Below are 26,952 nucleotides of genomic sequence, written 5' to 3' on the forward strand. Positions count from 1 at the left end.
TAGAATAGGAATGAACAAAAGTTTATTACGGTATATACAAAATCACAAAAGCTTTCACTCCTCTCCCCGAAGGCCAACCCTCCTCGACCTGCACCCAGGTTGGGGTTTTTATACTGAGAGGTTCCCTCAGTTAAGAGAAAAACCGCAACCCCAATTACTGGGGGAGATAATACACTGAGGTGACGGGGGAAAATCATATAGAGCATAGTCCTTAACCCCCAAGGGGTTCGTAATACCTTTCTCCCTCTCCGGAGAAATGTCCATGCCAGCTGGACAAGACTGGTCCTCTTGTTCGCCACTTGGGAGCGGACGACGGCCCAGCATTGACGGAGCAGGCCCAGGCGGTGTGTAATGCACCAGTGACCACCGTTTTCAAGAGGAGTGTTGAAGCGTGAGTGGTGAGTGCGTTAAAGGGCATTGAAGGCAGCTGGACAACTATGTCGGGCGGGCCAGTGTCCATGTCGGAATCGGTGATAGTGACTTCCGAGGAGGCGTCAGGCATCTCAGCCTCCTGGACCTGTCGAGCGGAGGCGACAGTGATTGGTGTGGTGACCTGGGCGGTGCTGACGGAGATTGGTGTGCTGCCATGGGCAGACGTGGACTGGCTCATTCTGAGCCTGAGCAGAGGTTCCTGCAGATGTGGTCCAGGTGGCGGCTGGCTTCATGTCACTGTGCCCAGACTGGATAGGAAACCGGACCAGGTACCTTCTGTGCTGTATCTTTTGTTTCTATGGTGCCACCTTAAATAAAACTGCTTCAGTGAGTGGCACTGGCGGCAAAATTTTGAACCTACACAGCATCCCCTGGCTTGAAGTCACGCACCTTCTGCACCACGAAGCGGTCTTGTCGCTGGCAGATCCAAGCACCTATATCTGGGGTGACATGGCTGAGGCGAGTCCTGAGCTGACGTCCCATCAGTGCCTCTGCTGGGGCCACTTCCGTGGTGGCATGAACGGTCATCCAGTAATTAAAAAGGAACCAGGCCAGCCGCGTCTCCCAAGATCCGGTACTCAGTTTCTTCATGACCCTTTTGAAGGTTTGGACTGCCTATTTGTCCACCCCGTTTGAGGCCGGGGCAATCAGTATTTGTCGGATTCCGTTTGAACAAATGACTTGAACTAAGGCCACGAACGACTTGAACTACCTGCTGGTGAAAGCCGTGCCGTTATTGGACACCAATACTTAGGGTATTTCATGGGTACTGTACATGTGCCTCCAGTCTGTCTATGGTTGCCTTTGTGGTCACGGTCTGCACCTTGGGGACCTTGAGCAACTTTGAGTGCGTGTCCACCATGATGAGGAATGTCACCCTCTGGAATGGACTGGCGAAGTCTATGTGGACACGGGCCCAAGGTTTTCCAGGTCACTCCTAAGGGTGCATCGGAGCAGCAGTTGGTGCCTTCTGGTTCTCCTGGCAAGGACTGCAGCACTGGGCCACCGTCTCAATGTCTGAGTCTATCCCGGGACCAAATGTAGCTCTGAGTAAGCATCTTCATCTTGGATATTCCCATGTGTCCATTGTTGACCGTGTTCCGGGATGACCAACTGTGTCCCGACAACAAATTACTGAACTCCATGCTCAGTTCTGGGATCTTCATGGTGTCGGCCTGCAAATTTTAGGGGAGGGCTCTGTGTCGGGCCCATACTGGACCATGTGTCAGACCTGGGACTACTGCAGGTCCATCTGGGTCCACTCCTTGATGCGAGCTGCCATAACTGGCAAACAGTCCATGAAGTGGAGATCCCTATTACTTTTGCGGCTGAGGTGGGTGCCGGCGGCCTCGTGGAGAGGGACAGGTGGCTTGATGTGTGGTATGTGTGATCCAGGAGTCTGGGCAGTGTTTCAGTAAATACTCGTGCGCCGCTAGGAGTAGCAACCATCATTGGACCCTGGGGAACGTGATTGGGGGAATCACTAAATCCTCTTTGAACAGCCCAAGCAGAGGCTTATGGTCTGTATAGACCATGAATGCATGGCCGTGGACATACTGGTGGAACTTGCTCATACCAAACACGACAGCCAAGCCCTCCTTTTCGATTTGGGCATTGTTCCGCTTGGCGCCAGCAAGCGTACGAGACGCGAAAGCTAACGTCCGCTCTGAACTATCAGGCATCCAGAGTGCAGCCCCTACGTCAGAAGGGAAGACATAGTACATTAGGAGAAGTGTTTTTTCTGGGTCAAAGTGTGTCAGCAGATTCTCGGATGACAACCACCGCTTGACCTAATGGAACACCTTCTGTTGCGGGAGGCTCCATTCCCACTTGTGTCCTTTCTTCAACAATTGGTGGAGTGGGCTGAGCAGCCTGGCTAAGTTGGGGATGAATTTTCCATATTAATTTATGAGCCCTAAGAAAGAGTGGAGCTCGGTCGGACCTTGAGGGATGGGAACCTGCTGGATGGCCCGCACTTTGTCTTCCACCAGGTGAAGGATGTGCCTGTCTACCTGTTACCCTAACGAGTGCCGTCCTATTCAAAATGCCAGAGGACTTCGGCCAGGTTCTCCAAATGTTCCTTAATAATAATTAAATCTTTATTAGTGTCACAAGTAGACGTACATGAACACTGCAATGAAGTTAACGTGAAAATCCCCTAGTCGCCACACTTCGACGCCTGTTCGGGCACACTGAGGGAGAATTCAGAATGTACAATTCACCTTGTCTGAGGCCCTGGTGATGTACATCATTTAGGTTCATGGCTACCCTGGGTAGGTCCCGCAGGATGTTTTCCATCACGTCCTGGAAAACCCGAAAATGGGGGTACATGTGGCAGACGCATTGCCAATCCAATTTTAAATGATGCAGCCAATCGCAGACCAGTAAGTTGGGTCTTCCACCAAGGGCAAATATGCCATGTCCCCATAGGACATGGCCATGTGGGTGGTGCCTTCAATGGCCAAAGACTCTCCAGTGTAGGTAGCCAACCGGGCATCCATGTCCCGAAGGGTCAATGTCTGGAGACCGGCCGGATAATGACAAACGTCTGGCAGCTGATCATCGAGATTGCCGCTCCACTGTCGGGCTCCATGTCAATGGGGCATCCATTCACCTTCGATGCAATGCAGCTGCTGGTATGTGCCCTCCTAGTCCTCAACATAAGCTTGGCTCTAGGAGGGCGATAATGCCTGAGGGTTGGCAGGAATGGCACCCCCATGGGCCCATCTGACATCCTAGTCCTGATTGTGGTACCGAGCCTGCAGCCTACTGCCTCCACCTTGGTGCTCCGGTTCAGGGGAGTCGTCCCAGTTGCGTCTTGGATCCCGCATTCGGTCCTGCTTTGCAGAAGCTTACGTTTCTCAGGCCTGGGTGCAGCCGGTCGCAGTTTGCTCCAGCCGACCGAGGTTCAAGACCGCTAGGCCCTGTAACACTTGGACCACGCATTCTCCAGTGAAATGGCGATGTCTACTGCCCATGGGAGTGTTAAGTGGGCCTACACAAGGGGTTTCCTCTGGGTGTCGACGTCTTGAACCCACAGATGAAATGGTCCTGTAGTGATTAGGACAGTGCAGCTCCAAACTCCCGAGGTGGCGAGCATCCTCAAGTGCGCCAAAAAGTCAAAATTGGATTCTCCTTGGACCTGCGAGGCCATGTGGAAATGGAACTAGCAGCCCATTATCGGGGCTGTGGGTTAAGATGACCTCGACCAGGGCAATAACACGGAGTCTGGCCTGTCTGGGTGGGTGAGGCGTTTGATCAGTGCATAGGTGGGTCCCCCGACTGTGGTCAGTAGGATAACGGTTTGCAGCTCATCCCCAATAATTGTGTTAGACCCAAAGAAATACTGTACCCACTCGACGTTCTGGATCCAGTCATCAATATCAGCATCGAACTGTTCAAATTTGCCGATGTGTGGCATTTCACTGTTCGGAGGGGAGGCCTCTCTGGGCCTGGACAAAGTGGGTTGGTGGTATAATGGTGGCTGCGGCAACTCCACTTCATCCTCGTCGTCAATGTAGAATCCAATGGAAAAGACACAGGAACACATGATAGGATAGACCATGAACAAAGGTTTATTACGGTATACAAAAAATCACAAAAGCTACAACTCCTCTCCCCAAATGTCCACCCTCCTCAACCTGCACCCAGGTCAGGATTTTTATACTGAGATGTTTCCCCTTGTTAAGGGGAAACCCTGCCTCCAATTACATGGGGAATTCATACTCTGAGGGGAGAAATCGTCTCAAGCATAGTCCTTGGCCCCCAAGGGGGTCTTAACAGTTCAATTGGAAATCTGATTTACAGGCCGAATTTTGTGGACACATCTATTCAATTTAATTCTTTTAAGATTTTACCTGAAGGCCCCGGTCTTTCCCAAAAGCCTGGGGTTGGATTTGATAGTTTTGCCCAGTGCTGTGTGTGAGAGCTGAATTTGGGATGTGCAGTCTGAGTGAGTGCAGTGTATCTAATTTCCCAGGATAAACCAGAACCCTTCAATCAGCTACACTGAAGAAATATTTTCCTTTGCTTCCAGCACTTCCTGCCCAGTTTGGTTTTAAATAATCTTGGAAAAGGGGAGACATTTCAAAATGTCCATTGAATTAACATTTCTCCTGAGTTTTTTGAATATGAAACACAGGAAATGAAATGAAAGTCGCTGAAGTCCCAGAGGACCATAGGCTGCTCTCCCCCTTTTTGAGAATGACCTGACTGGTAGTGATTTAACCTGAGGGTCACCACTCCTCAGGCAAGGGGCAACGTTAAAAAGGTGGGGCCTTCATGATAACCTCAACTGGTACGGGAATTGAACGTGCACGACTGACGTCACTCCCCATCACGAACCAGCCATGAGCTAACCGATCACCTATTAAACACATACTTGAAGGAGAAAACTAGTCTTCACCAGCACGACTCTAGCTCATCATGAATTGTTAGTCTGTTTTACATTCTGCCCGACTGTCTTTTCCATTGCTCTCGTGGTGCCTGGAAAGATAGAGGTCCGGGCGGAGGAAAGAAAGTAACCATGTCTGATCCTGTCACTATTCAGTGTTCCTGCTGGAAACATAGGGTGTGTGACAGTCAAGTGAGGAAAAAGGACTTGTATCTGATCCCAACAAACAGGTGAATAGCCGACTAGCACTGACTGTGGAGCAATCTCTAACTGAAGAGTCAGCCCTTTTAGTAAAGGAAAGAGAGTTGGAGGAAATCATGTTTCCTTTTCCTGTTTCACAGAAGGATTGAATCATACTACAGCAGAGAATGCAGAGAGAATAGACACCACAGATAGATCGTAAACATCACCTAATGTACTGCACAACTGTGGGAAGACATCCAGTCCCTTCATTGCCCAACACAGAGAAGGTTGGGCAGTGAAACCTTCATCTGAAAATCGGTCGAGTTTCTCCATCAATGGGTTTAGAATTTCCGGTTCACAGGAAGTATCATATTTCCTAAGGAAAGAAATACTTGAATTTATTTGTTAACATTCATTAACATCCCAGTCCATTAAATGCTTCTGACGTGTAGTTTGTGCTGTAAGAAACATGGCAGCCAATCTGTGCAGTATGACGATCCTGTTAGGGGCCATTAACAGTTGAAGAGAAATGTGAACTTCCTGTGATTAACCAACGGGTTTCGCGTTTTTAATCAAAAACAAACTTTATTGAGCACAAAAGAATTAAACAAAGCCCAAGAGTTCCCCTTTACATTACAAGAATATTGAAGGTTCATTTACCTTTTTTGGGACCTCGCCAAAAGTGTGCCACAGTCCTCAAAAATTCTCTTTAATTCTTCCCAACGTTCCAGCTAATCTCCTTCCATTAGCTTGCTGACTGAGCAGCAACTGTGAATGCCTCAGCTCTGTGTTTCAGATCAGGCAGAAACCCAGCTTCCAAGCTAACTCTGCTGGCTGATTTCTGCCACAAGGCTCTGTGTGGACCACTGCAGATATTTTCCTCTTGCGTCAAACCAGGCTAATCTTCCAGTTGCTTTTTTTCCTCAAAATCCCAACTTGCACTTTAGCGAAATCCATATGGTGAACGGTAAGGTGAGTATTCTGCCTACTTAAATTGCAGGCCTGATGAACAATCATCTCCTATTGGCTCACACTATCCAATGAAGTGCCGTGTGCTTCAAAGTAGAACTGCAACTGCCTTCCGTGAGCAAACACCCGGCTAAATTATACAAAATAACTTTCCACCCAACTCTTTTGATTCATATGAATTATTAATAACACTGATGGATGTGATTGGCCTCTCTCCAGACTCACTGGGTGCATGAAGAAACTCCCAATGTTCACTCAGCTGCTTTCAGCTACTTTTCATCTGGAAACTACAGACATCATTTAAATAATTTATCGAGCGGTAGACCTTTTGGCTCCTTTTCGAGCTGAAGTTGACCTATTATTTAATACTTTCACACCGCTACCCTTCATCCTGTAAGATAAACATAGGTTAGCTTTTTACATGAATTAACTAGTTTGTTAGAATTGCATTTACCTCAGAATTATTACCAGTTTCGCAAAGATATGCTCCCATTGAGAGAGTTAAAACATGAATTTCTGAAACTGAAAGGTATTTTTTAAATAATACGAATTCTGAACTAGATTTTTGCAACAAAAGCAAGTTCCCACAAACAGCAATGTGATAATGACCAAATAATCTGTTGTACTGATATTGATTGTGGGATCCATATTGACCGGGACATTGGAAATAACTTCCTCACTCTTCTACAACGTAGTGTCATGGGCTCTATTATGTCCAACTCCAGATGGATTATTCCATGAACATGGATTAAAATTATTGTCAAGGCCTCACTAAGAATTCCGGAGGTTCCGGGCTCCCTGTCAAGCATCCCACCCACTTTCACCTTTTCTTCAGTAAAATTCCTTGTTGCTTTAATCAGCCTAATCTGGCTGAATTTGACCATATCAGGAATTTTAAATGTAAGTCACGCCAAAAATGATCTGAACTTTCACAATCTTTAACACTGGTTTATTATAAATCACCCAAGAAACTGGTACCAACCACAGAATTGACCACGGCCGCAGATGGGAATAATGAAAGTGGTGAGTTTCTGCTGTTAGGGCCTGTTTGAGGCGCCTCTTCAAATTTCACTCAGGGTTTTGGGGCGTTTAGGCACCAACAGTCAGTTATATTCATGACTCCAGTCTACATGCTGTGGCCAGAAATTATTCCAGCAAACTACAGGCCCACAGGTAATAGTTTATTTCAGTTGTGGAATATAAACAAGATAAATAGTTAAAATAGTTTATCATAGCCATAATCACATTATTACCTCAATAATATTGTCTGGAGGTTCTGCTTTATTTAATTGATGATAGTTTAAAATGTTGAACTTTCCATCCTTTCCATCTATGTAACACTGGAGGAGGAGCGAGAGAGAGAGAGGAGTGTGACAGATAGAAGAGAGGTAAAAGGAGAAAAGCACAGGAGGAGAGAATTGAGGAGGAGACGTGAGGTAGCAGAAAGGAAGAATTGAAAGGATTGGAAAGTGGAAGAGAAGCAAAATTAAGGGGTGGGAGGAAGAGCCATAGGAATGACGAGAAAAGAGAGGTGGGCAGGAGAAGCGAAGCAGAGATAGAAGCTAGGGAACAGCAGAGGAGGATAAATTACTCTCCTCCTGTGCTTTTTCCCCTGTCCCCATTGCTCCTGTGCCGCTCACTCCTATTTCACCAGCAGTGAAGGAGCAGCTTCTCCGGTTGTACGTAGATGCTGCGGTGGTGACGATAGATCTGGTCGTTCACATTCACCTTGTACGACTGAAGTGACAATTTCACTACACAGGTCACAAGTTGCCCAGTGAGCTGACTTTTGTTGAATGTGTTGAATGGTTGCAGTCTGACTGGCTCGCCAACTCCCAGCTCTGGCAACAATGTGGCAGCTTTATAAAAGTGAAATTTAGCTTTCTGTCGTTTCACTTTGATCTTGATAAAGCTGTTGGAAGAGTAGCCTGGTGCTGCGTGACATTAGTCACAGGACTGGACAAACTTTCCAGCCCTTCAGTAGGTGTGCTTCTCCACTCTAATACTGCCTTTTACAGATCAGTGCTGGATCTAGTCAATTTTTTGATGCTCTCTTTGACAATTTTCAACGCTGCCTCAGCCTTTCCACTTGATTGGGGATAGTGTGGAGATGATGTGTGGTGCTGAATTTCCCAATCATTCACAAAGTGCCTGAATTGAGGGTCATTGTCACTCATCACAATGTCAGGGATGCCAGGACTGCTGAAGTGTGCTTTCAGGTATTCTTCAATCTCAATGGCAGTCATTGACATCAGCTGGTTAACTCCCAGTCGTCTGAACAGTAATCAACTGTAACAAGACAATCAGTTCCAGTGAGAGTGAAGAGGTCTACTCCAAGCTTCATCCATGGTCTATCTGGGATTTCAGGAGTCACGAGCAGCTCTTTATCTTGCATAGCTTTGTCAGATAGAATCTATATAATCTCGACAGTGCAGATGGAGGCTATAAAATCCCTACAGCGCAGAAGGAGGCCATTCGGTCCATCAAATCTGCACAGACCCTCTGAAAGACCACTCTACCTAGGCCCACTCCCTGCCCTTGCATTGATCATGGCCAGTCATCCTAACCTGAACATCTTTGGACTGTGGGAGGAAACCAAAGCACCTGGAGGAAACCCACGCAGACCCAGGGAGAATGTGCAAACACCACACAGACAGCGATGTTGCCTTTAATCTCATTGCTCATGTTTGGCCATTTCTATTTCCTTCCTCAGACTAGACTGGATTTCTTGATGCTTGTGTGGATGTGCTTCAACATCTCTTTTCTCATGTCTTTAAGAATAATGACTCTAGTCCCTTTGTTGCCATCTTGGGCATTCACTTCATCTCTGCCTGCCTATTGCTCTCTTACAGCAGCAGGTGTCCTTGATGGTTTCAAGCAATCCTTTCATCACAGCTTCTTCCTGCAACATTTGAAGAGTTTTATCTTGTTGTGGAGTTTACTGGAACTGAGCAAGACGCTTGTCTGTCAGATTCAATATTGTTGCTGGATTGATGACATCCAGGACAAGGAAATATGTTGACCTTGTGAAAGCTTTGTCACAAATGCCGCACCTGAAGAGTTCCTCCCCCGTGTGAATCCACCAGTGGCCCAGGAGTGTTAAAGATGTCACAAAAGCTTCATTACATCTAAAGGATTTGTCAAGGCTGTGGCTCCTCTGATGGGAGCAGGAGGCTTGATGACAACGAGAATTATTTGTTCCACCTAAACTGTTTCTCCTGTGTGGCTGCGTTTGTGTCTGTTGAGATTCCCTAATACGGAGAATGATTTGTCACACACCTCACAACTGAATGGTTTCTCCCCTGTGTGGGTGCGTTCGTGTGTGTAGAGCTCAGATGATGTTGAGAATGATTTGTCACACACCTCACATGTGAATGGTTTCTCCCCTGTGTGGATGCGTCTGTGTGTGAGGAGGTTCGATGAATGAGAGAATGATTTATCACACACCTCACACTTGAATGGTTTCTCCCCTGTGTGAATGCGTCGGTGTTTGCGGAGGTTCCCTGATAATGAGAATGATTTCTCACACACCTCACACCTGAAAGGTTTCTCACCTGTATGAACGCGTTTGTGTTTATCGAGATCCGATATTGATGGGAATGATTTGTCACACATCTCACAGGTGAATGGTTTCTTGCCTGTGTGAATGCGTTGGTGTTTGCGCCGATCCGATGTTGTCGAGAATGGTTTGTCACACACCTCACACGTGAACGGCTTCTCCCCTGTGTGAATGCGTTCATGTTTGCGCAGCTCCGTTGACGATGAGAAGGATTTGTCACACACATCACATGTGAACGGTTTCTCCCCTGTGTGAATGCGCAGATGCATACGGAGAGCAGATAACCACAAGAATGATTTGTCACATACCTCACATTTGAATGGCTTCTCCCCATTGTGCATTCGCCGATGATTCACCAGACCTGATTGTTGTGTAAAGCACTTGTTACACACTTCACATTCAAACGGCTTTTCCCCAGTGTGACTGCGTTGGTGATTCTCCAATTTTGATGGATATACAAATGCTCGATTACACAAGTCACACTTGAATGGTTTCCCTTCCATGTGGCTGTCTTTGTGTTACTGGCGGGACAACAGATGCAGCTTTTGCGTTAGGAAGTCCTGTGCTTCTGTGGAGTCCACCTCACACTTGACCACGTTCTTGCATGTAGGATTGAGTCAGTGGTTCATGAGGCTTGCCGAATGATTGAAGCTCTCACCACACTTGGAGCCCACTCACACTTCTTCCCAGCCTCACTCTGATTGATTACTGACAGCCGAACCTTCAGAAAGGCTGGTTCTGATGGAATATTCCACACCACTGACCAGTTTCAAATCTGATGATGTATCAAAGGTCCCCTGACCCGACCGATTTCCAGATGATGTTTTTACTGCCCAAACTTCTCTGTGTTGAGCAATGCTGTGAAGGGACTGGGTGTCCTCCCACAGTTGTGCAGTTGCTCCTTGGCAGATGGTCAGGATCTATCTGCGGTGTCTATCCTCTCTGTATTCTCTGGTGTAGTATGGTGTAATCCTTCTGTAAAACAGGAAAAGGAAACATGATTTTACCAATTCACAAAGAGTAAGACAGTGTTTCAGTGTTAATATAAGCCTACTTATGACAATAAAGATTATCATTATTATTAAGAGAATAACTAAGGAAAGGGTGGGGCCAGTCAGAGATGTGCATGTAACTTGTGGGTTTCAGAAGATGTGGGCAGGGTTCTCAATGAGTATTTTGTCTTATCTTCACCAAGGATAAGGATGATTCAGACATTCTAGTTAAAGGGAGTGGGAAATATTAGATACAATAAGTAGTGAGAGTGGGGGTACTGGAGTGACGGGAATCCTTGAAGGTGGATAAATCACTCGGGCTGATGGATTATATCCCAGGATATTGAAGGAAGCCAGGGTGGAAACAGTGGATACTCTGAGGATCATTTTCCAATCCTCACTAGATACAATTGGGGTATCAGACGATTGGAGGTCTGAACGCTGTACCATTACTAAAAAAGTGTGTGTGAGGTTGGCCGGGAATTGTAGTCTGGTCAGTCTGACTTCAGTGGTGGGTAAATTATTGGAAACAATTCTGAGACACAGAAAAAAACATTACTTAGAAAGGAATGGATTGATCATGGAGAGTCAGCTTGGTTTTGTGAGAGGAAGACCAGATCTTATGAAATGAATCAAATTTTTTGAGGAAGTAACAAGGAAGGTTCATGATGGTAGTGCAGTGGATATTGTCTCCATGGATTTCAGGAAGGTATTTGACAAGGTAGACTGGTTGGAAAAGTGAGATCTCATGGGATACAGGGGAAGGTGACAGGTTGGATCCGATAGTGGCTCAGTGACAGGAAACAAAGGGTCATGGTTGATGGATATTTTGAGATTGGAAAACAGTTTTCAGTGATGTTTCTCAGGGATCAGTGTTAGGGCCCTTGCTGTTTGTTGCATACATTAATGATTTCAACTTAAATGTGGGTGGCATGATTAGGAAATGTGCAGATGACAAATTGGCCATGTAGTTGATAGTGAAGATAGCTGTCGACTCCAGAATGAGATCAGTGGTTTGGTTGAGTGGTCAGGAAAGTGGCAAATTAAATCAATCCAGAAAAGTGTGAGGTGAGGCATTTGGGGAGGGTAAACAAAGCATGGGAATACTCAATAAATAGGAAGGTATTGAGAGGATTTGAGGAAATGGGAGGCTTTGAGAGTGCATGTCCATAGGACCTTGATGGTGACAGGACAGGTAGACAAGGTGGAAAAAGCTTATGGAATGTGTTCCTCTATTGGGCGAGATATTGAATACAAAAGCAGGGATGTAATGATGAAACTGTATAAAACACTGGTTAGGCCACAGCTGGAGTTTTGTGTATAGTTCTGGTCACCACGTTACGCAAAGCACATCATTGCTCTGGAGAGAGTCCAGAGGCAATTTCCAAGATTTTGCCAGGGCTTGAAAATTGCAGCTATGAGAAGAGGTTGGATAGGCTCGGGTTGTTTTCCTCAGAACAGAGGAGGCTAAGGAGTGATCTAATTAAGGTGTGCAAAATTATGAGGGGCCGAGACAAGGTAGTCAGGAAAGACTTGTTCCCCTAGCTGAGGGATCAATTTCCAGGGGGCATATATTTAAGGTGTTTGGTAGAAGGATTAGAGGGGACATGAGGAAAAACGTTTTCACCCAGAGGGTGATGGGCATCTGGAATTCACTAAATTGGTGGTTGAGGCTGAAACACTCAACTCATTTAAAAGGAACCTGGATCAGCATCTGAAGTGTTGTAACCTTTTTTCCCCTTTGTTCATGGGATGTGAGTGTCGCTGGCTGGGCCACCATTTGTTGCCCATTCCTGAGGGTATTTAAGAGTCAACTGTAGCCATCTGGATTGGCCACTTCCAGAATACAAAATGGACGCTTGTGGACAATGTTAGGAAAGCAAGGAGGCACAGAGCCTGTATGCATATTGGAAAGACAGCTCCCAGACGGAGTTGAAACTATAGGTCAATTAACATATTGATGGCCCATCTCTGGGAACAAAGGAAAGACACTCAAGCAACCGATACAGCTCCAGACATCCCAGCACCAGTTCCCCAAACCGAAAGCACAAACAAAGCCAGGCCAACGGCCACCAAAGACACGCCCAGCCATCAGGGCACCCACCCCTTTATTGGTCAAGATCAATACCAGTGATCGAGAAGCGGCCCAATTAATTTAGGCCCGCCTAAAAGCGCGTGAAGCCCCTCTGGGTATAAGAAGGAACACCCACGAGAGAATCGCTCTCTTGGATTTGGCTCTCAAAGCGGAGACCCATCCACCAGCTGCACCAGAAGCAAGTAAGTCCAAGGTCAACACTCGCTACCAGGCGGATGACCTTAGCTGTTCTCCTGTACCTCTTCGAACCCAACAACCTCAGATCCGAACAACGGCCATTGTTCCTCTGACTGAGTGGGAACCCGAAGTTAAGTATAGGCGTTAGCGTTAGAGATAGTTTAGTTTGTAGTACTTTGTGCATGAGTAGATATTACTGTGTGTGTAAATAAATAGTATTGACTTTGAACTAACAACTGGTGTATTGGCTCTTTGATCAGTATTCGGGTTTGAACCTTGTGGCGGTATCGAGAGATACCTGGCGACTCTAAAGTAAACATAATTAGGATTAAGGAAGGCGACCATATTGACCGCCATATTTATAACCAGAGAAACAGAGCAACATTACTGGCGACATCTGACGGGACTCAACCTAGAAGTAGCCTAGTCACTCTGAGAGAACCCAAATTTGAATTAGAATCCAATTGGAAACAAAACGAAAAACCACAAGTGTAAGACCAATCCTGATCAAACCTTCAAGATTCAGAAGTGTGTTATTTGCATGCGTACTAACAGGGATATAAGGTAAACCTGTGAGATTTTGTTGCGTAAAACTGTCGGGAGTTTTGTAGGCCGGAAGTTAGCGTAAGCCGTACCCGTGTTTACATCACCACTTTATCACCCCCTGTTCCAAATTCGGTATAGACCCCAGAGATAGCATTAGAAATGGCAATGAAGGCAATGGAACGCCTTATGAACCCCCAAGAATTCGAGGTCGCAGCGACCAGTAGTGTAGGACAGTGTCCCGTATGGGAAGACAAAATTAGAAAGTACCTCAAAGGGAAAGGATGGCCCCTTTGGAGTGAATTTTGTGCGCATGATGAAACAGGACCCGGGAGTATAGGGCATACTTGGTGGGAGAACCTGACAGAGATCCATAGGAAGAGCTTTGGGAAAGCTCGCAAGCTGATGGCAATCGTGTCCTGCTTGGCACAATTGCGAGGCACAGAGGAGGTCGTGAGGATGCTCCGTAGAGAGATTGAAGAGAGAGAGAGTAGTGAAGGAGACATGAATGAATATGAGAAAGAGAACAGGGAACTGAGAGAGCAGATAGCGGCGAAGGACAAGGAGATGGCTGATGTCAAGCGAGCACACCAATCTTGTCTCGCCCATTTAAGCAACTTTCAGTTGCAATACGACAAGGCCTACCAAGGCACGCAATGCACGGTGTTGGTAAGAGAGGAAACAGAACACCAAGTTGAGCAGTTACAGAAACAATGTAACGATTTAAAAGCAGCCCTACGAGCACTCCACACTTCCACGACGGAACTAAGGCAGAGCTCGGTAGATTACGCAAAATGCCTGAAGCAAATTGCAGAACTGCAATCTTTGCTTTCTGTCCAAAATGGGTTCCAGAGCACGTTTGGACCCCAATTAGACCAAGAAAATGGCCCCGCTTGGCAGGAGTTAAATGAGACTGCCCATAGATATGTATATGGAACATGTACACAGGACAAACCACACTGCACAGGCAGAGCACAACCCTATGAACCCTGTCACCACACAGCGCAGGGCCACAACAGAAGGAGACCCAGATTGCCTATACACCACCCCATTAACCGTCACTCAATTACCAGGACACGTGCGACAAGATAACACCGTTCCTACCCACATCGGACCCCCACCATTACTTCGCAAGGGTAAAACAACAGGCGACCATGTACGGCCTGGATGAAAAAGAGCAAGTGAAGCTCACAGTTCTGAGCCTCGACCCCTCAGTCGTGGCAGCCCTTCCCGACCCACAAAATGTAGGAGGAGGCACCCTCCAAGAAATGCATGCAGCGATCCTAGATGCGATCGGCTACAACAAAGGACACTCCGTAGAAGGCCTAAACAAGTGTAGGCAGAAAAAGAGAGCACCCCACAGCATTTGCTGGACACTTGTGGATTCATTTTACAGCGGTATTCAGAGAGTTAGCCCGCGCCCATTTGACCCCAGACAATATGGCCAAATGGACTTGAATCCTAATCTCTCATGTGACAGAAGCAGGACAGAGAGCTTGCGCAAATTACGACTCCTCAGACGAGGCCCACAATGAGAAATGGGTACTAAAAAGATTGTCCCGCACTTGGGAACAGTCCGTTCAAGGTAAATCAGTTTATGGCAGAGCAGAGGAATAGCAGGCAGATGCAAACATGCATCCAGTTAGGACGCACCAGAAACCCGCATGGGTAAATGAGGAAAGGAACAGCCCACAGCAAACCAAGTCCCAGGAATGTTATAATTGCGGCCAATTAGGACACTGCGCACGAGAGTGCAATGCGCCCCAAAAACAGCAGCAAAACCAGCAGACAGACACCCTAAATAAGAATAGGGCCAAGCCAATTCACAGTGTTAGCGCCCATTCTGATAACTCAGATATGAACGGCACCGACTGACAGTGTTCGGACTCCCCAACTTGGGTCTGCGACACCCTTTGGGACAAGTCCGGTAGACCGGTAGTGGCAGGCACAGCCCGGGGATATCCGTAGAATTCCTTTGGGACACAGAAGGGTCCCGCACCACGCTCAATTCCTCCACAATGTTTCAGCGAGACACATGGCCCACCACGGACACCATTACTCTCAGCGGTTTCACAGGGCATTTGTAGCAGGGACACAACTCAGCCCCTGTAGCAATTCAGATAGGGAGCATTAAAACTAAACACCCTGTAGTTCTGGTCGATCTACCCCAGACAGCCGAACACATTTTAGGTATTGATTTTATTATTTTTTAAAAATATATATATTTATTAAAGTTTTTTAACACAATTTTTCTCCCTTACAAACAATAACCTCCCCCCTCCCCGTACCAAAAAACCCGAGAAATCGGCAAGGTCAAGATATATACATGTCAAAATGATATATTTACACAGCTTTGTACACTGGCCCTCACTCGTACGTGCCAGTTTCCCCAACCCTTCATGTTATCTCTTGCTCATCCACCCTCCCAGGCAGTCCCCCCTTTCCACCCCCCTCCCAGGACGTCCCCTCCACCCCCAAGGTTGCTGCTGACCGACCTTCCTCTAACGCTCCGCGAGATAGTCTAGGAACGGTTGCCACTGCCTGTAGAACCCCTGCGCAGACCCTCTCAAGGCAAACTTAATCCTCTCCAACTTTATGAACCCAGCCATATCATTTATCCAGGCCTCCAGGCTGGGGGGGCTTTGCCTCCTTCCACATTAGCAAGGTCCTTCGCCGGGCTACTAGGGATGCAAAGGCCAGAATGCCGGCCTCTTTCGCCTCCTGCACTCCCGTTTCATCCACTACTCCAAATATTGCTAGCCCCCAGCTTGGCTTGACCCGGACTTTCACCACCTGAGATATTGCTCCCGCCACTCCTCTCCAGAACCCCTCCAGTGCCGGGCATGACCAAAACATATGGACAAGGTATTGATTTTATGAGCTCCCACAGTCTATCATTCAATCCAGTGAACAAATGTGTGTGGAGAATGGCAAAGGCAGCACGAGCCCCCGCCATGCTCACAGTTGGAGACTAAGAAAATAGAATTAGCGCAGTAGGAGATTCTGGTTCGACCCTCGAGCCATTAGCCAGAATAAAGAAGTTAGGGAAGTCCTGCAGCGACACAAAGCATCATTTGCACAGCACATGCACGACTGTGGCAAACCCGCTGGCTTAGTGAACATTACAGGTCCCGACCCCAAACCCCAAAAGCAGTACGGTTTTCCCCAAGAAGCAGAGGGAGAAATCGCAAAAGTTATTCAGAGTCTGCTTGACCAAGGCGTACTTCAATCAGTAGCCTCAACGAATAATGCACCAATTTAGCCCGTCAGGAAACCCGATGGATCATGGCGACTGACCATTGATTATAGGGAACTAAACAAAGTAACCCCAGTAGCAGCCCCCACCGTCGCCACGAGTCCCGAGACAATGCTCAAACAGGGACTACAGTCAAAATCTTTTTCCGTTTTGGACATTAGCAATGGCATTTGGTCCATTCCATTGGATAAAGCGTGCCAATATAAATTTGCTTTCACCTTCCAGGGACAGCAATATACGTGGACGTGCCTTCCATAAGCTTCCACAACCCCCCTCCATTTTCCACCGACAGCTGGCGAATGGATTAGCCAAATTTTCCCGACCCGATTGTTTGGTCCAATATGTAGATGATCTGCTTCTACAGACGGACAAAGGGAGAGCACATTTCGCTTCTCGCCGAACTATTAGGACTCCTTCAGCAAATTGGCTGTAAAGTGAACCCCAAAAAAGCCTAGATTCTGCAGGAAAAAGTGATTGACTTAGCAACAGTGATCACACATGGCAAACACGAGATCGAGCAGAAACAAATTGACTCGATCGTCAAATTAACCCTGCCTCATAATGTCACAGCCCTCCGGTCATTTTTAGGACTGGTTGGCTACTGTAGGAATCACATACACGGCTTTGCCACAAAGGCAGCGCCCCTCTCTGACCTTCTCAAGAAGCAAGCACCTTGGGAATGACTTCCACAGCACACGGATGCCGTGAATGCATTAAAGAGCCCTCAGCAGAGCCTCCGCATTACAGGTCCCAGATCCACTCTCCCCGTACGCAATTGAAGTTGCTATCACCGACCGAACTCTTTCGGCCGTGTTCCTCCAAGAAAGACATGATCGATTAGGCCCCGTTGCATACGCCTCACGAGTGCTTGATCCAGTGGAGTAAGGATTTTCTGCCTGCGAAAGGCATCTGCTTGCAATTTTATGAGCAGTACAATACTTCGCCTACATTACAGGACTCAACCCCATCATCATTTTAACTGAGCACACCCCAACACAACTCCTACTAGATGGTAGACTTAAGGACGGCACAGTCAGCCAAATTCGAGCATCCCGTTGGACCCTTCTCTTACAGGGTTTGTAGTACTTTGTGCATGAGTAGATATTACTGTGTGTGTAAATAAATGTTATTGACTTTGAACTAACTAACTGGAGTATTGGCTCTTTGATCAGTATTCGGGTTTGAACCTTGTGGCGGTATCGAGAGATATCAGTCGACTCTAAAGTAAACATGATTCAGGAAGGCGACCATATTGACCGCCATATTTATAACCAGAGAAACAGAGCAACACAACCACATTATAATAACATAATAATAATCTTTATTGGCACAACTAGGCTTACATTAACACTGCAATGAAGTTACTGTGAAAAGCCCCTAGTCGCCTCCCAAACTGTGTGCCTGTTTGGGTACACAGAGGGAGAATTCAGAATGTCCAAATTACCTAACAGCGTGTCTTTCGGGAATTGTGGGAGGAAACCGGAGCACCCGGAGGAAACCCACACAGACATGGGGAGAACGTGCAGACTCCGCACAGACAGTGACCCAAGCCGGGAATCGAACCTGGGACTCTGCAGCTGTGAAGCAACAGTGCTACCCACTGTGCTACTGTGCCTATCCACATTGCTGTAGGTCTGGAGTAACATGCAGGCCAGACCAGGTAAGAATGACAGATTGTCTTCCCTAAAGGACATTAGTGAACCAGATGTTTTTTTTTTACAACAACTCGGCAATGGTTTCATGGCCATCATTAGTCTTTTAATTCCAGATTTTTAAAAATTGAATTCAAATTACACCATCTGCCATGGTGGGATTTGAACCCATACCCTCAGAGCATTACCCTGGGTTCCGGATTACTCGTCCAATGACAATACCACTACGCCACTGCCTGCCTGCAACGCCACGAACTAGGTGCTTGAAAGTTGAATTAAAATCAGCGGCTAGTTTATTTTTTCCTTTTTGGCCGTGTCCACACGATGGGCTGAATGGTCTCTTTCTGCACCATAACTTTTCTATAGTTCATCTCCTACTCTGCTGAAGGGGCTGCCTTCTCAATTTTGAATTGATACTTTCAGAAAATGTGGCTGTTTCTGGCTCGACCAACATTTGGTGCCCATCCCTAATTGCCCTTGATGGTGATGAGCTGCTCCTTGAACTGCTGCAGTCCATGTGGTGGTATAGGTATACCCACAGCGCTGTTAGGGAGGGAGTTCCATGATTTTAACCCAACAATAATGAAGGAATGGTGGGTCGAATGGAGTGTGTCTTGGGGGGAAACTTTCAGGGGTTGGATTTCCAATGCATCTTCTCCCCTTGTCCTTCCAGGTGGCAGAGGTTGCTCGTTTGGAAGGTGCTGCCAAAGCAGCCTTGGGCAGTTCCTGCAGTGTATCTTGCAGATAGTACACACTGCTGTCACTGTCTCAATGATGGAGCAAGTGAATGTGAATGATGGGGACCAATCAAGTAGCCTGCTTTGTCCTGGCTGAGGAAGAAATTGGAGGTCTTTAATAAAAAGACATTTTCTGCATAATTAAAAAACTCTAAAAAGGCAACAATTTTTAAACAGTCTACAAAAGAGCAAGGTCACTGAATTCAGGCTGGTGGGTTAACATTCTTATCTCTGTTAGATGGCGTCCTGTGTACTTCCTTATCTATTCCTTCACCTGAGGAAGGAGCAGTGCTCCGAAAGCTAGTGTTTGAAACAAACCTGTTGGACTTTAACCTGGTGTTGTATGACTTCTTACTGCGTTCCTTATCTATGTAATTGTTTAGAAAGGACCAGAATATCACCCGTAGCAGGATGTAAACTAAAAAAAACTGTCCTCGAGCAGGGTGACATACAGGGAAAATGGTAACTCCCCTGACAGTTTGTGTCTATTAAATAGATAATTGACACTGAGTGTAAAATACCAGCCCCAGAAAAAGAGGATATTTGCAATTTCCAGCGGTGGTGTTCTGTTACGGGTCGTATAGTGGTAAGGGGGGCCTGATGAGGGGTTTCATGGAGGAGTGGGCCCTGATGATGGGGCCCTAGAATGGGGGCCTGTTGAGGGGTCCCAGTGAGGGGGTTTGGGAAGGGGCCCTGGTGTGTGGACTGTGGTATGGGGTGGGAGTCCTGGTGTGGGATTCTGGTGACGGGGTGCTGGTGTGGGAGCAGTTCTCATCTGCAGACACATTCTAGAAAGAGGAGAAAGATTAAAATGAACACACTTTGTGCCAAACATTTGTCCGCCCTCTGGGATCAGTAAACCACTCCCAACTGTGAAAGGTTGTATACTTTTCTATCGAGTTAGTGATTCATATCGGAACCCTTGGTGTTCTTTGTAAACTTAATGAACCATTGTTGAAGTCGGATAGATGAAATGGGTTTTATTGCAACTGCAACTCATTCTGGATCACAACACCTTCACTTTCCACAATTTCTTCATCCAGACTCACGAACAGCCATGGAGACCAAATTTGCACCTCAATATGCCAACACCTTCATGCACAAGTTTGAACAAGACCTCCTCCCCGCAGGACCTTTGAAGTGGGAAATGGTTCAGAAGGGCACTTGGCACAGAAGATGGCTGCCTGACACACAAGATGGAGACACAGAATAAAGCAGACATAACTGATGCCTTGATCCCAGCGTGGTGCCAGTGGGACAGATAGGAACAGATCCAGGACAAAGGGAGCCAGACAGGAAGATTAAGAAATACATAAATGCGGGACACCACTTGAATAAAGCTGACTTCAGCCAAGGTGTACACAATGATATGCTAATACGAATGTCTTGGGCCATTTCCTAAAACAAAGGGACAATCGATACTGCTTTCCTGCTGCCACCTGTAACACCATTTTAACTATAACCATGTGTAAATGGCAAAACGCTTACAAATAGTGATGTACAATCTATAAAATGTTTAAAGATAACAAGGTGATAATTGTTTTGTATCTGGGCTCATTGTGAACCCGAAGTGGCTGTTTAAAGATAACAAGGTGATAATTGTTTTGTATCTGGGCCCACTGTGAACCCAAAGTATAAAATGAATGACTGCCATTCAAACCACGAGAAAGGCTGGCTACCGTACCGCGGGGTACGTACGCTTTCTCCCGAAGCTTCGTATAACAATAAACTGCACTAATTGGACACAGCAAGTCTGACTCCTGAAGTGGTTGATTTTCCCACAACAACCTTCAACCAACGTTATACACTGTTGTGTTATGTACTCTGGGATAACACAGGCTGCAACTCGATGCAGCTTTGACCAAAAGATACTCCAGACATTGATGTAAGTTCAATGTGATTTATTGAACCATTAGCACAGTTCTCTATGAGTTTGATTCTCCCCCGACTTTTGCTATAGTAACTCAAGTCTAACTAACCAGTCTGCTCTAAGCCACGTGGTGAGTGTGATGCTTCTGATCTGCCCCTGTCCTACTCTCGAAGTGTAGCCTGTGGAAAGAGACAGAGCATGTGTGCCCTGTCCTTATATATGGGTTGTGTAATGCCCTCTTGTGGTAGTGTCACCTCTGGGTGTCTTGACTGCCCATTGGTCGTGTCCTATTCTATGTGTTCATTAGCTGCATGTCTGCATGTCATGACGTCTCTGGTGCTCCCTCTCGTGTTTACTTAGTCGGAGTGTATTTTCATTAACCCCTTGTGTATTTACAGTGATGCGTATCACCACATACATCAATTACATTTTTTTCCTTTGGACCCACGGCGAAGAATCACTGAAACGACTACACGATGACATCAATAGGTTCCATCCCACCATCAGACTCACCATGGACTACTCTCCAAAATCGGTTGCATTCTTGGACACACTTATCTCCATCAAGGACGGTTACCTCAGCACTTCGCTTTACCGCAAGCCCATGGATAACCTCACAATGCTCCACTTCTCCAGATTCCACCCTAAACACATTAAAGAAGCCATCCCCTTTGGACAAGCCCTCCGTATACACAGGATCTGCTCAGACGAGGAGGAGCGTAACAGACATCTACAGATGCTGAAAGATGCTCTCATACGAACGGGATATGGCGCTCGGCTCACCGATCGACAGTTCCAACGCGCCACAGCAAAAAACCGCACCGACCTCCTCAGAAGACAAACATGGGACACAACCGACAGAGTACCCTTCGTCGTCCAGTATTTACCCGGAGCAGAGAAACTACGCTATCTTCTTCGCAGCCTTCAACACGTCATCGATGAAGATGAACATCTTGCCACGGTCATCCCCGCATCCCCCATTACTTGCCTTCAAACAACCGTGTAATCTCAAGCAAACCATTATTTGCAGTAAACTACCCAGCCTTCAGAACAGTGACCACGACACCACACAACCCTGCCATGGCAATCTCTGCAAGACGTGTCAGATCATCACATGGGTACCACCATTACACGTGAGAACACCACCCACCAGGTACGCGGTACATACTCGTGCGACTCGGCCAACGTCGTCTCCCTCATACGCTGCTGGAAAGGATGTCCTGAAGCATGGTACATTGGCAAGACCATGCAGACGCTGTGACAACGGATGAATGGACATTGCACGACAATCGCCAGGCAGGAATGTTCCCTTCCAGTCGGGGAACACTTCAGCAGTCAAGGGCATTCAGCCTCTGATCTCCGGGTAAGCGTTCTCCAAGGCGGCCTTCAGGACGCGTGACAATGCAGAATCGCCGAACAAAATCTTATCGCCAAGTTCCGCACACATGATTGCGGCCTCAATCAGGACCTTGGATTCATGTCGCATTACATTCACCCCCTACCATCTGGCCTGGGCTTGCGAAATCCTACCAACTGTCCTGCCTTGAGCCAATTCACACCTCTTTAACCTGGGATTACCCCTCTCTCTGGATCTGTAAAGATTTAATTACCTGCTAATCACAGAATTTACAGTGCAGAAGGAAGCCATTCGGCCCATCGGGTCTGCACCGGCTCTTAGAAAGAGCACCCTACCCAAGCCCACACCTCCACCCTATCCCCGTAACCCAGTTACCCCACCCAACAGTAACCCGTGGGGCAGCACGGTAGCATTGTGGATAGCACAATTGCTTCACAGCTCCAGGGTCACAGGTTCGATTCTGGCTTGGGTCACTGTCTGTGCAGAGTCTGCACATCCTCCCCGTGTGTGCGTGGGTTTCCTCCGGGTGCTCCGGTTTCCTCCCACAGTCCAAAGATGTGCAGGTTAGGTGGATTGGCCATGATAAAATTGTCCTTAGTGTCCAAAATTGCCCTTAGTGTTGGGTGGGGTTACTGGGTTATGGGGATAGGGTGGAGATGTTGACCTTGGGTAGGGTGCTCTTTCCGGGAGCCGGTGCAGACTCGATGGGCCGAATGGCCTCCTTTGCACTGTAAATTCTATAATAAACTATAATAAGGGCAATTTTGGACACTAAGGACAATTTATCACAGCCAATCCACCTAACCTGCACATCTTTGGACTGTGGGAGGAAACCGGAGCACCCGGAAGAAACCCACGCACACACTGGGAGAACGTGCAGCCTCCGCACAGACAGAGACCCAAGCCGGGAATCAAACCTGGGACCCTGGAGCTGTGAAGCAATAGTGCTAACCACTATGCTACCATGCTGCCCAAATGCTCGCATTCAAAGCATTTTCTTGCATCTTTGACTTTGTCTATATATATATATATATTTCTGGAATCTACTTGTTCATTTACCTGAGGAAGGAGCAGTGCTCCAAAAGCCAGTGATCTGAAACAAACCTGTTGGACTTTAACCTGGTGTCGTAAGACTGTGCTCACCCCAGTCCAACGCCGGCATCTCCACATCATGGGTTTTATTAAGATTGATATTAAAACATACATTAATAGCGTTAGAATAGACAAATGTAGTTATGAGAGGTCTCTGTGGCATGATGGGAAATTTAGCCAATACTGTCGGCCTGATGGGATCCTTTAATCCAACTCACAATCCTCACGAGGCCTGTAACTCAAAGTGCTGAAACTCCACACACCAATGACAATTTAGAGCAGAAAACACATTGAAACTCACACAGAAATTCAACACTGCCCAAACACACAGATAGAAAGACATGTAGCACAATGGCGAGCACTGCTGCCTTACCGCGGCAGGGACCTGGGTTCAGTTCCAACCTTGGGTGAGTGTGTGGAGTTTGCACGTGCTTCCTGAGTCTGCGTGGGTTTCCTCCGGGTGCTCCAGCTTCATCCCACAGAGCAAAGTTGTGCAGGTTAGATGGATTGGCCATGCTAAATTGTGTCCAAAGATGTGTAGGTTAGGTGGGATAGTGTGAGGGTAGATGGCTTAGGCAGGGTGCTCTATCAGCGGATCATTGCAGACTCATTGGGCTGAATGGCTTCCTTCTGCACTGTAGGATTCTTTGGTTCTGTTCTTTGGTTCTGTGGGTAACCTCGCCCGCGCTCAATAAACCGGCGAGGTAACTTAATTCAATTACATTTTTTTCACCTTTTAAATTACTTTCCATATGTTGAGTGAGTGACCCTTTGAGTCTCCAGTGTAAATTTCTATCTTTCATGGCTGATATGTTTGTAGGCTGATGACTATGATTGTGTTTCAGAAGACGATCGTTCCTTGTTCCACAATTACACCAGGCATAACAAAACAGTCGATACCATTTTACCACATTGGTTATCTCATGGCAGAGGACACTAGGAAATGGTTAATATCGTTTACCATGTTTATCGCAATCAAGAACAAACTCGTCAACCAACTCTCGTAGCTCCGTCGACATCAACGGGTGCCTCATGACCCTCCGATAACAACTTGCCTAGAACCAGCAAGCAACAGTCATGAGTGCCTCTGCCCAACCCTTGATGCTAATGAAGAGTCCAAAGAAGACCTCTACTCCACTCTGGACACTGTTTATTCCAACATTCCTAAGGAAGATCATCCTCCTTGAGGACCTCAATGCCAGGGTAGGAAAGGACCCCCAACTCTGAAAAAGAACCATCGGAAAGGAAGGAGTCCTCCTGCCCACAAAATGTGTGGAGCACCAGCTTGTCATCACGAACACTTAGCACCAAAAAGACAAGTTCAGGCTTCCTAGCGCCATATACAATCATAGCACCGGCACATGAGTGACATCTTCATCATCTGCGACCAAAAGGATGCCCTTATCACCAAAGCGATGGCCAATGCTGATGACCGCCGGTTCATCCTCTCCTCTCTGTCAATCAAACTCTAGCAGAAGCAGCGGAAGATGAAGAAATAGCTCAGAAAAAAGATTGATGTCAAACAGCTTCAAGAGCCAAGCATGCTAGTGAACATCCAACAGTTTCTTCTCCAAAATGTCCATTCTAATGGAGTGGAGGAAAACTTGAAAGAGCTGAAGACAGCCATCACAGAAACATAAAAAAATAGGAGGCCCTTCGAGCCTGCCCTGCCATTCATTATGATGCTGATCATCCATTTCCATCGCCTAATCCCACTTTTCCACTATATTGTTAGACCCACTTCGCCCTCAGTGCTATATCTAACTGCTTCTTGAAAACATGCAATGTTTTGGCATCAACTACTTCCTGTGGTAACGGATTTCACAGGCTCACCACTCTCTGGATGAAGAAATTTCTCATCTCTGTCCTAAACGGTGTACCACATATCATCAGACTGTGACTCCTGGTTCTGGACACACCACCATAGAACATACAGTGCAGAAGGAGGCCATTCGGCCCATCGAGTCTGCACCGACTCATATTAAGCCATATGGTTCTGTTCTTTGGTTCTGTGGGTAACCTCGCCCGCGCTCAATAAACCGGCGAGGTAACTTAATTCAATTACATTTTTTTCACCTTTTAAATTACTTTCCATATGTTGAGTGAGTGACCCTTTGAGTCTCCAGTGTAAATTTCTATCTTTCATGGCTGATATGTTTGTAGGCTGATGACTATGATTGTGTTTCAGAAGACGATCGTTCCTTGTTCCACAATTACAATGGTCCACCATATCCCCGTAACCCAATAACTCCTCTTAACCTTTTTGGACACCAAGGGCAATTTATCATGGCCAATCCACCTAACCTGCAGGTCTTTGGACTGTGGGTGAGATATACCACCCAGAGAAATCAGAACCAATCAGTACTGGCAATCTGAGCCAGTTCATTGGCCACCAGCCGAGTCCATCAATCTGAGTCAGCATTGGTATCAGTCAAATCCTTGTGGGATCTGCTGGTTTGAAATGCAAACAGCTTCCCGCAGATTTGGAAACATATTGCCATTTCTTCACTATCGCTGGGTAAAATTGAGCACTGTGGGTATACCTACACCACATAGACTGCAGCGATTCAAGAAGGCAGCACACTACCACTTTCTCAAGGGAAAACTAGGGATGAACGACAAAGAAGTGCTTAAAAGGCACCCCTGAAGGATTATCTCAAGAAATGCAACATAAACATTGATGCTTGGGAGACCCTTGCTCAGAAGAGACTTACTTGGAGGAACCTGCTGATTGAAGGACACAATTCTTCATGGACACCCGGCAGCAAGAGGAGATCAAGAAAAGATGACTGAGAAAGGAATATCAGTGATCTCGAGGCCAAAGTTAATTCCCACCTCCCAGAAATACCTGCCAAGTGTGTGGTCGAAGATTAGGCTCTAGGATTGGGCTCAGCAGACATGCAAGGACCCATGTAACACAACCTTTCTCAGGTGGACACTCATACTCATTAGCGAGTGATCGCCAAAGAATAAAACATGCTATCAACGTATTGTGACCTCGGCTTGTGCTGGCAAAGGCCAATTTTATCCTCAAGGGAGAAATGCTAATTCAATGGAGATTTTGAAATTTCTCCCTTTGTTTTCCAAAATTATTTGAAGAAAGTCCGCTGGGTAGGGTTAGGGTTTATCCTGGGAAATTAGATACACTGCACTCACTCAGACTGCACATCCCAAATTCAGCTCTCAGGCACAATGGGCAAAATGATCAAATCCAAGCCCAAGCTTTTGGGAAATGCAGAGGGCTTCAGGTAAAATCTTTAAAGAAGACATTAGAAGGTATTTCAATAATTGTATGTCTGCCCCTCCCAGGTAATAACACCTCAGCTTCCCATATTCAGCAATGGTCCAGCAACAAAACTCAGCTTGTAAATCAGAAGGGAAATGCTTCCAATAAACACCCTCAGTATCCAACACTCAGCCAATCAAACAGCTCAGCACAAAGCACCGAGTAAACAGGTCTCTGAGCTGGATCTTCTCACACAGCATAAGGGACATTTCCACACCTGATTACCCACAGGATAGTCAGACTGCCTGAACATTAGTGTGGATATTGTGCAATGTAATTCTTCTAAATTCTGCTCCTTCACTCACCATCTCCTGACTTGGTTTGGAGTCCCTACAGGAAGTGAAGCAGCTGTGGTAGAG

The 26,952-nt window shown here is 46.7% G+C and overlaps 1 protein-coding gene across 4 annotated transcripts; it reads right to left on the reverse strand.

Moving 5' to 3' along the window:
- On the reverse strand, window positions 1-26,937 carry LOC140390154 (uncharacterized). 4 transcript variants are annotated; one of them, XR_011934568.1, is made up of 3 exons: window positions 26,899-26,937; window positions 5,669-10,511; window positions 1-5,384 (listed from the first exon to the last, which is right to left on the reverse strand). XR_011934568.1 is itself a non-coding variant. In XM_072475098.1 (3 exons), the coding sequence occupies exons 2-3, from the start codon at window positions 10,037-10,039 to the stop codon at window positions 6,364-6,366; spliced, it is 513 nt and encodes a 170-aa protein (XP_072331199.1). In that variant the 5' UTR covers window positions 10,040-10,511; window positions 26,899-26,937; the 3' UTR covers window positions 5,574-6,363. The 4 variants fall into 4 exon arrangements, 2 of the variants coding, with proteins under 2 accessions (XP_072331199.1, XP_072331198.1); XR_011934569.1 differs by lacking the exon at window positions 1-5,384 and having other exon boundaries at window positions 5,574-6,368; window positions 7,231-10,511; XM_072475098.1 differs by lacking the exon at window positions 1-5,384 and having other exon boundaries at window positions 5,574-6,368; window positions 9,532-10,511.
- Window positions 26,938-26,952: the final 15 nt, after the last annotated feature.

Source organism: Scyliorhinus torazame, chromosome 14 (genome assembly GCF_047496885.1).
Source record: "Scyliorhinus torazame isolate Kashiwa2021f chromosome 14, sScyTor2.1, whole genome shotgun sequence".
NCBI classification, from domain to species: domain Eukaryota; kingdom Metazoa; phylum Chordata; class Chondrichthyes; order Carcharhiniformes; family Scyliorhinidae; genus Scyliorhinus; species Scyliorhinus torazame.

Coding starts and splice junctions, on each gene's coding strand:
- LOC140390154 (XM_072475097.1), bottom strand. CDS start 10,039: ATGGAAGGGAAACCATTCAAGTGTGACTTGTGTAATCGAGCATTTGTA.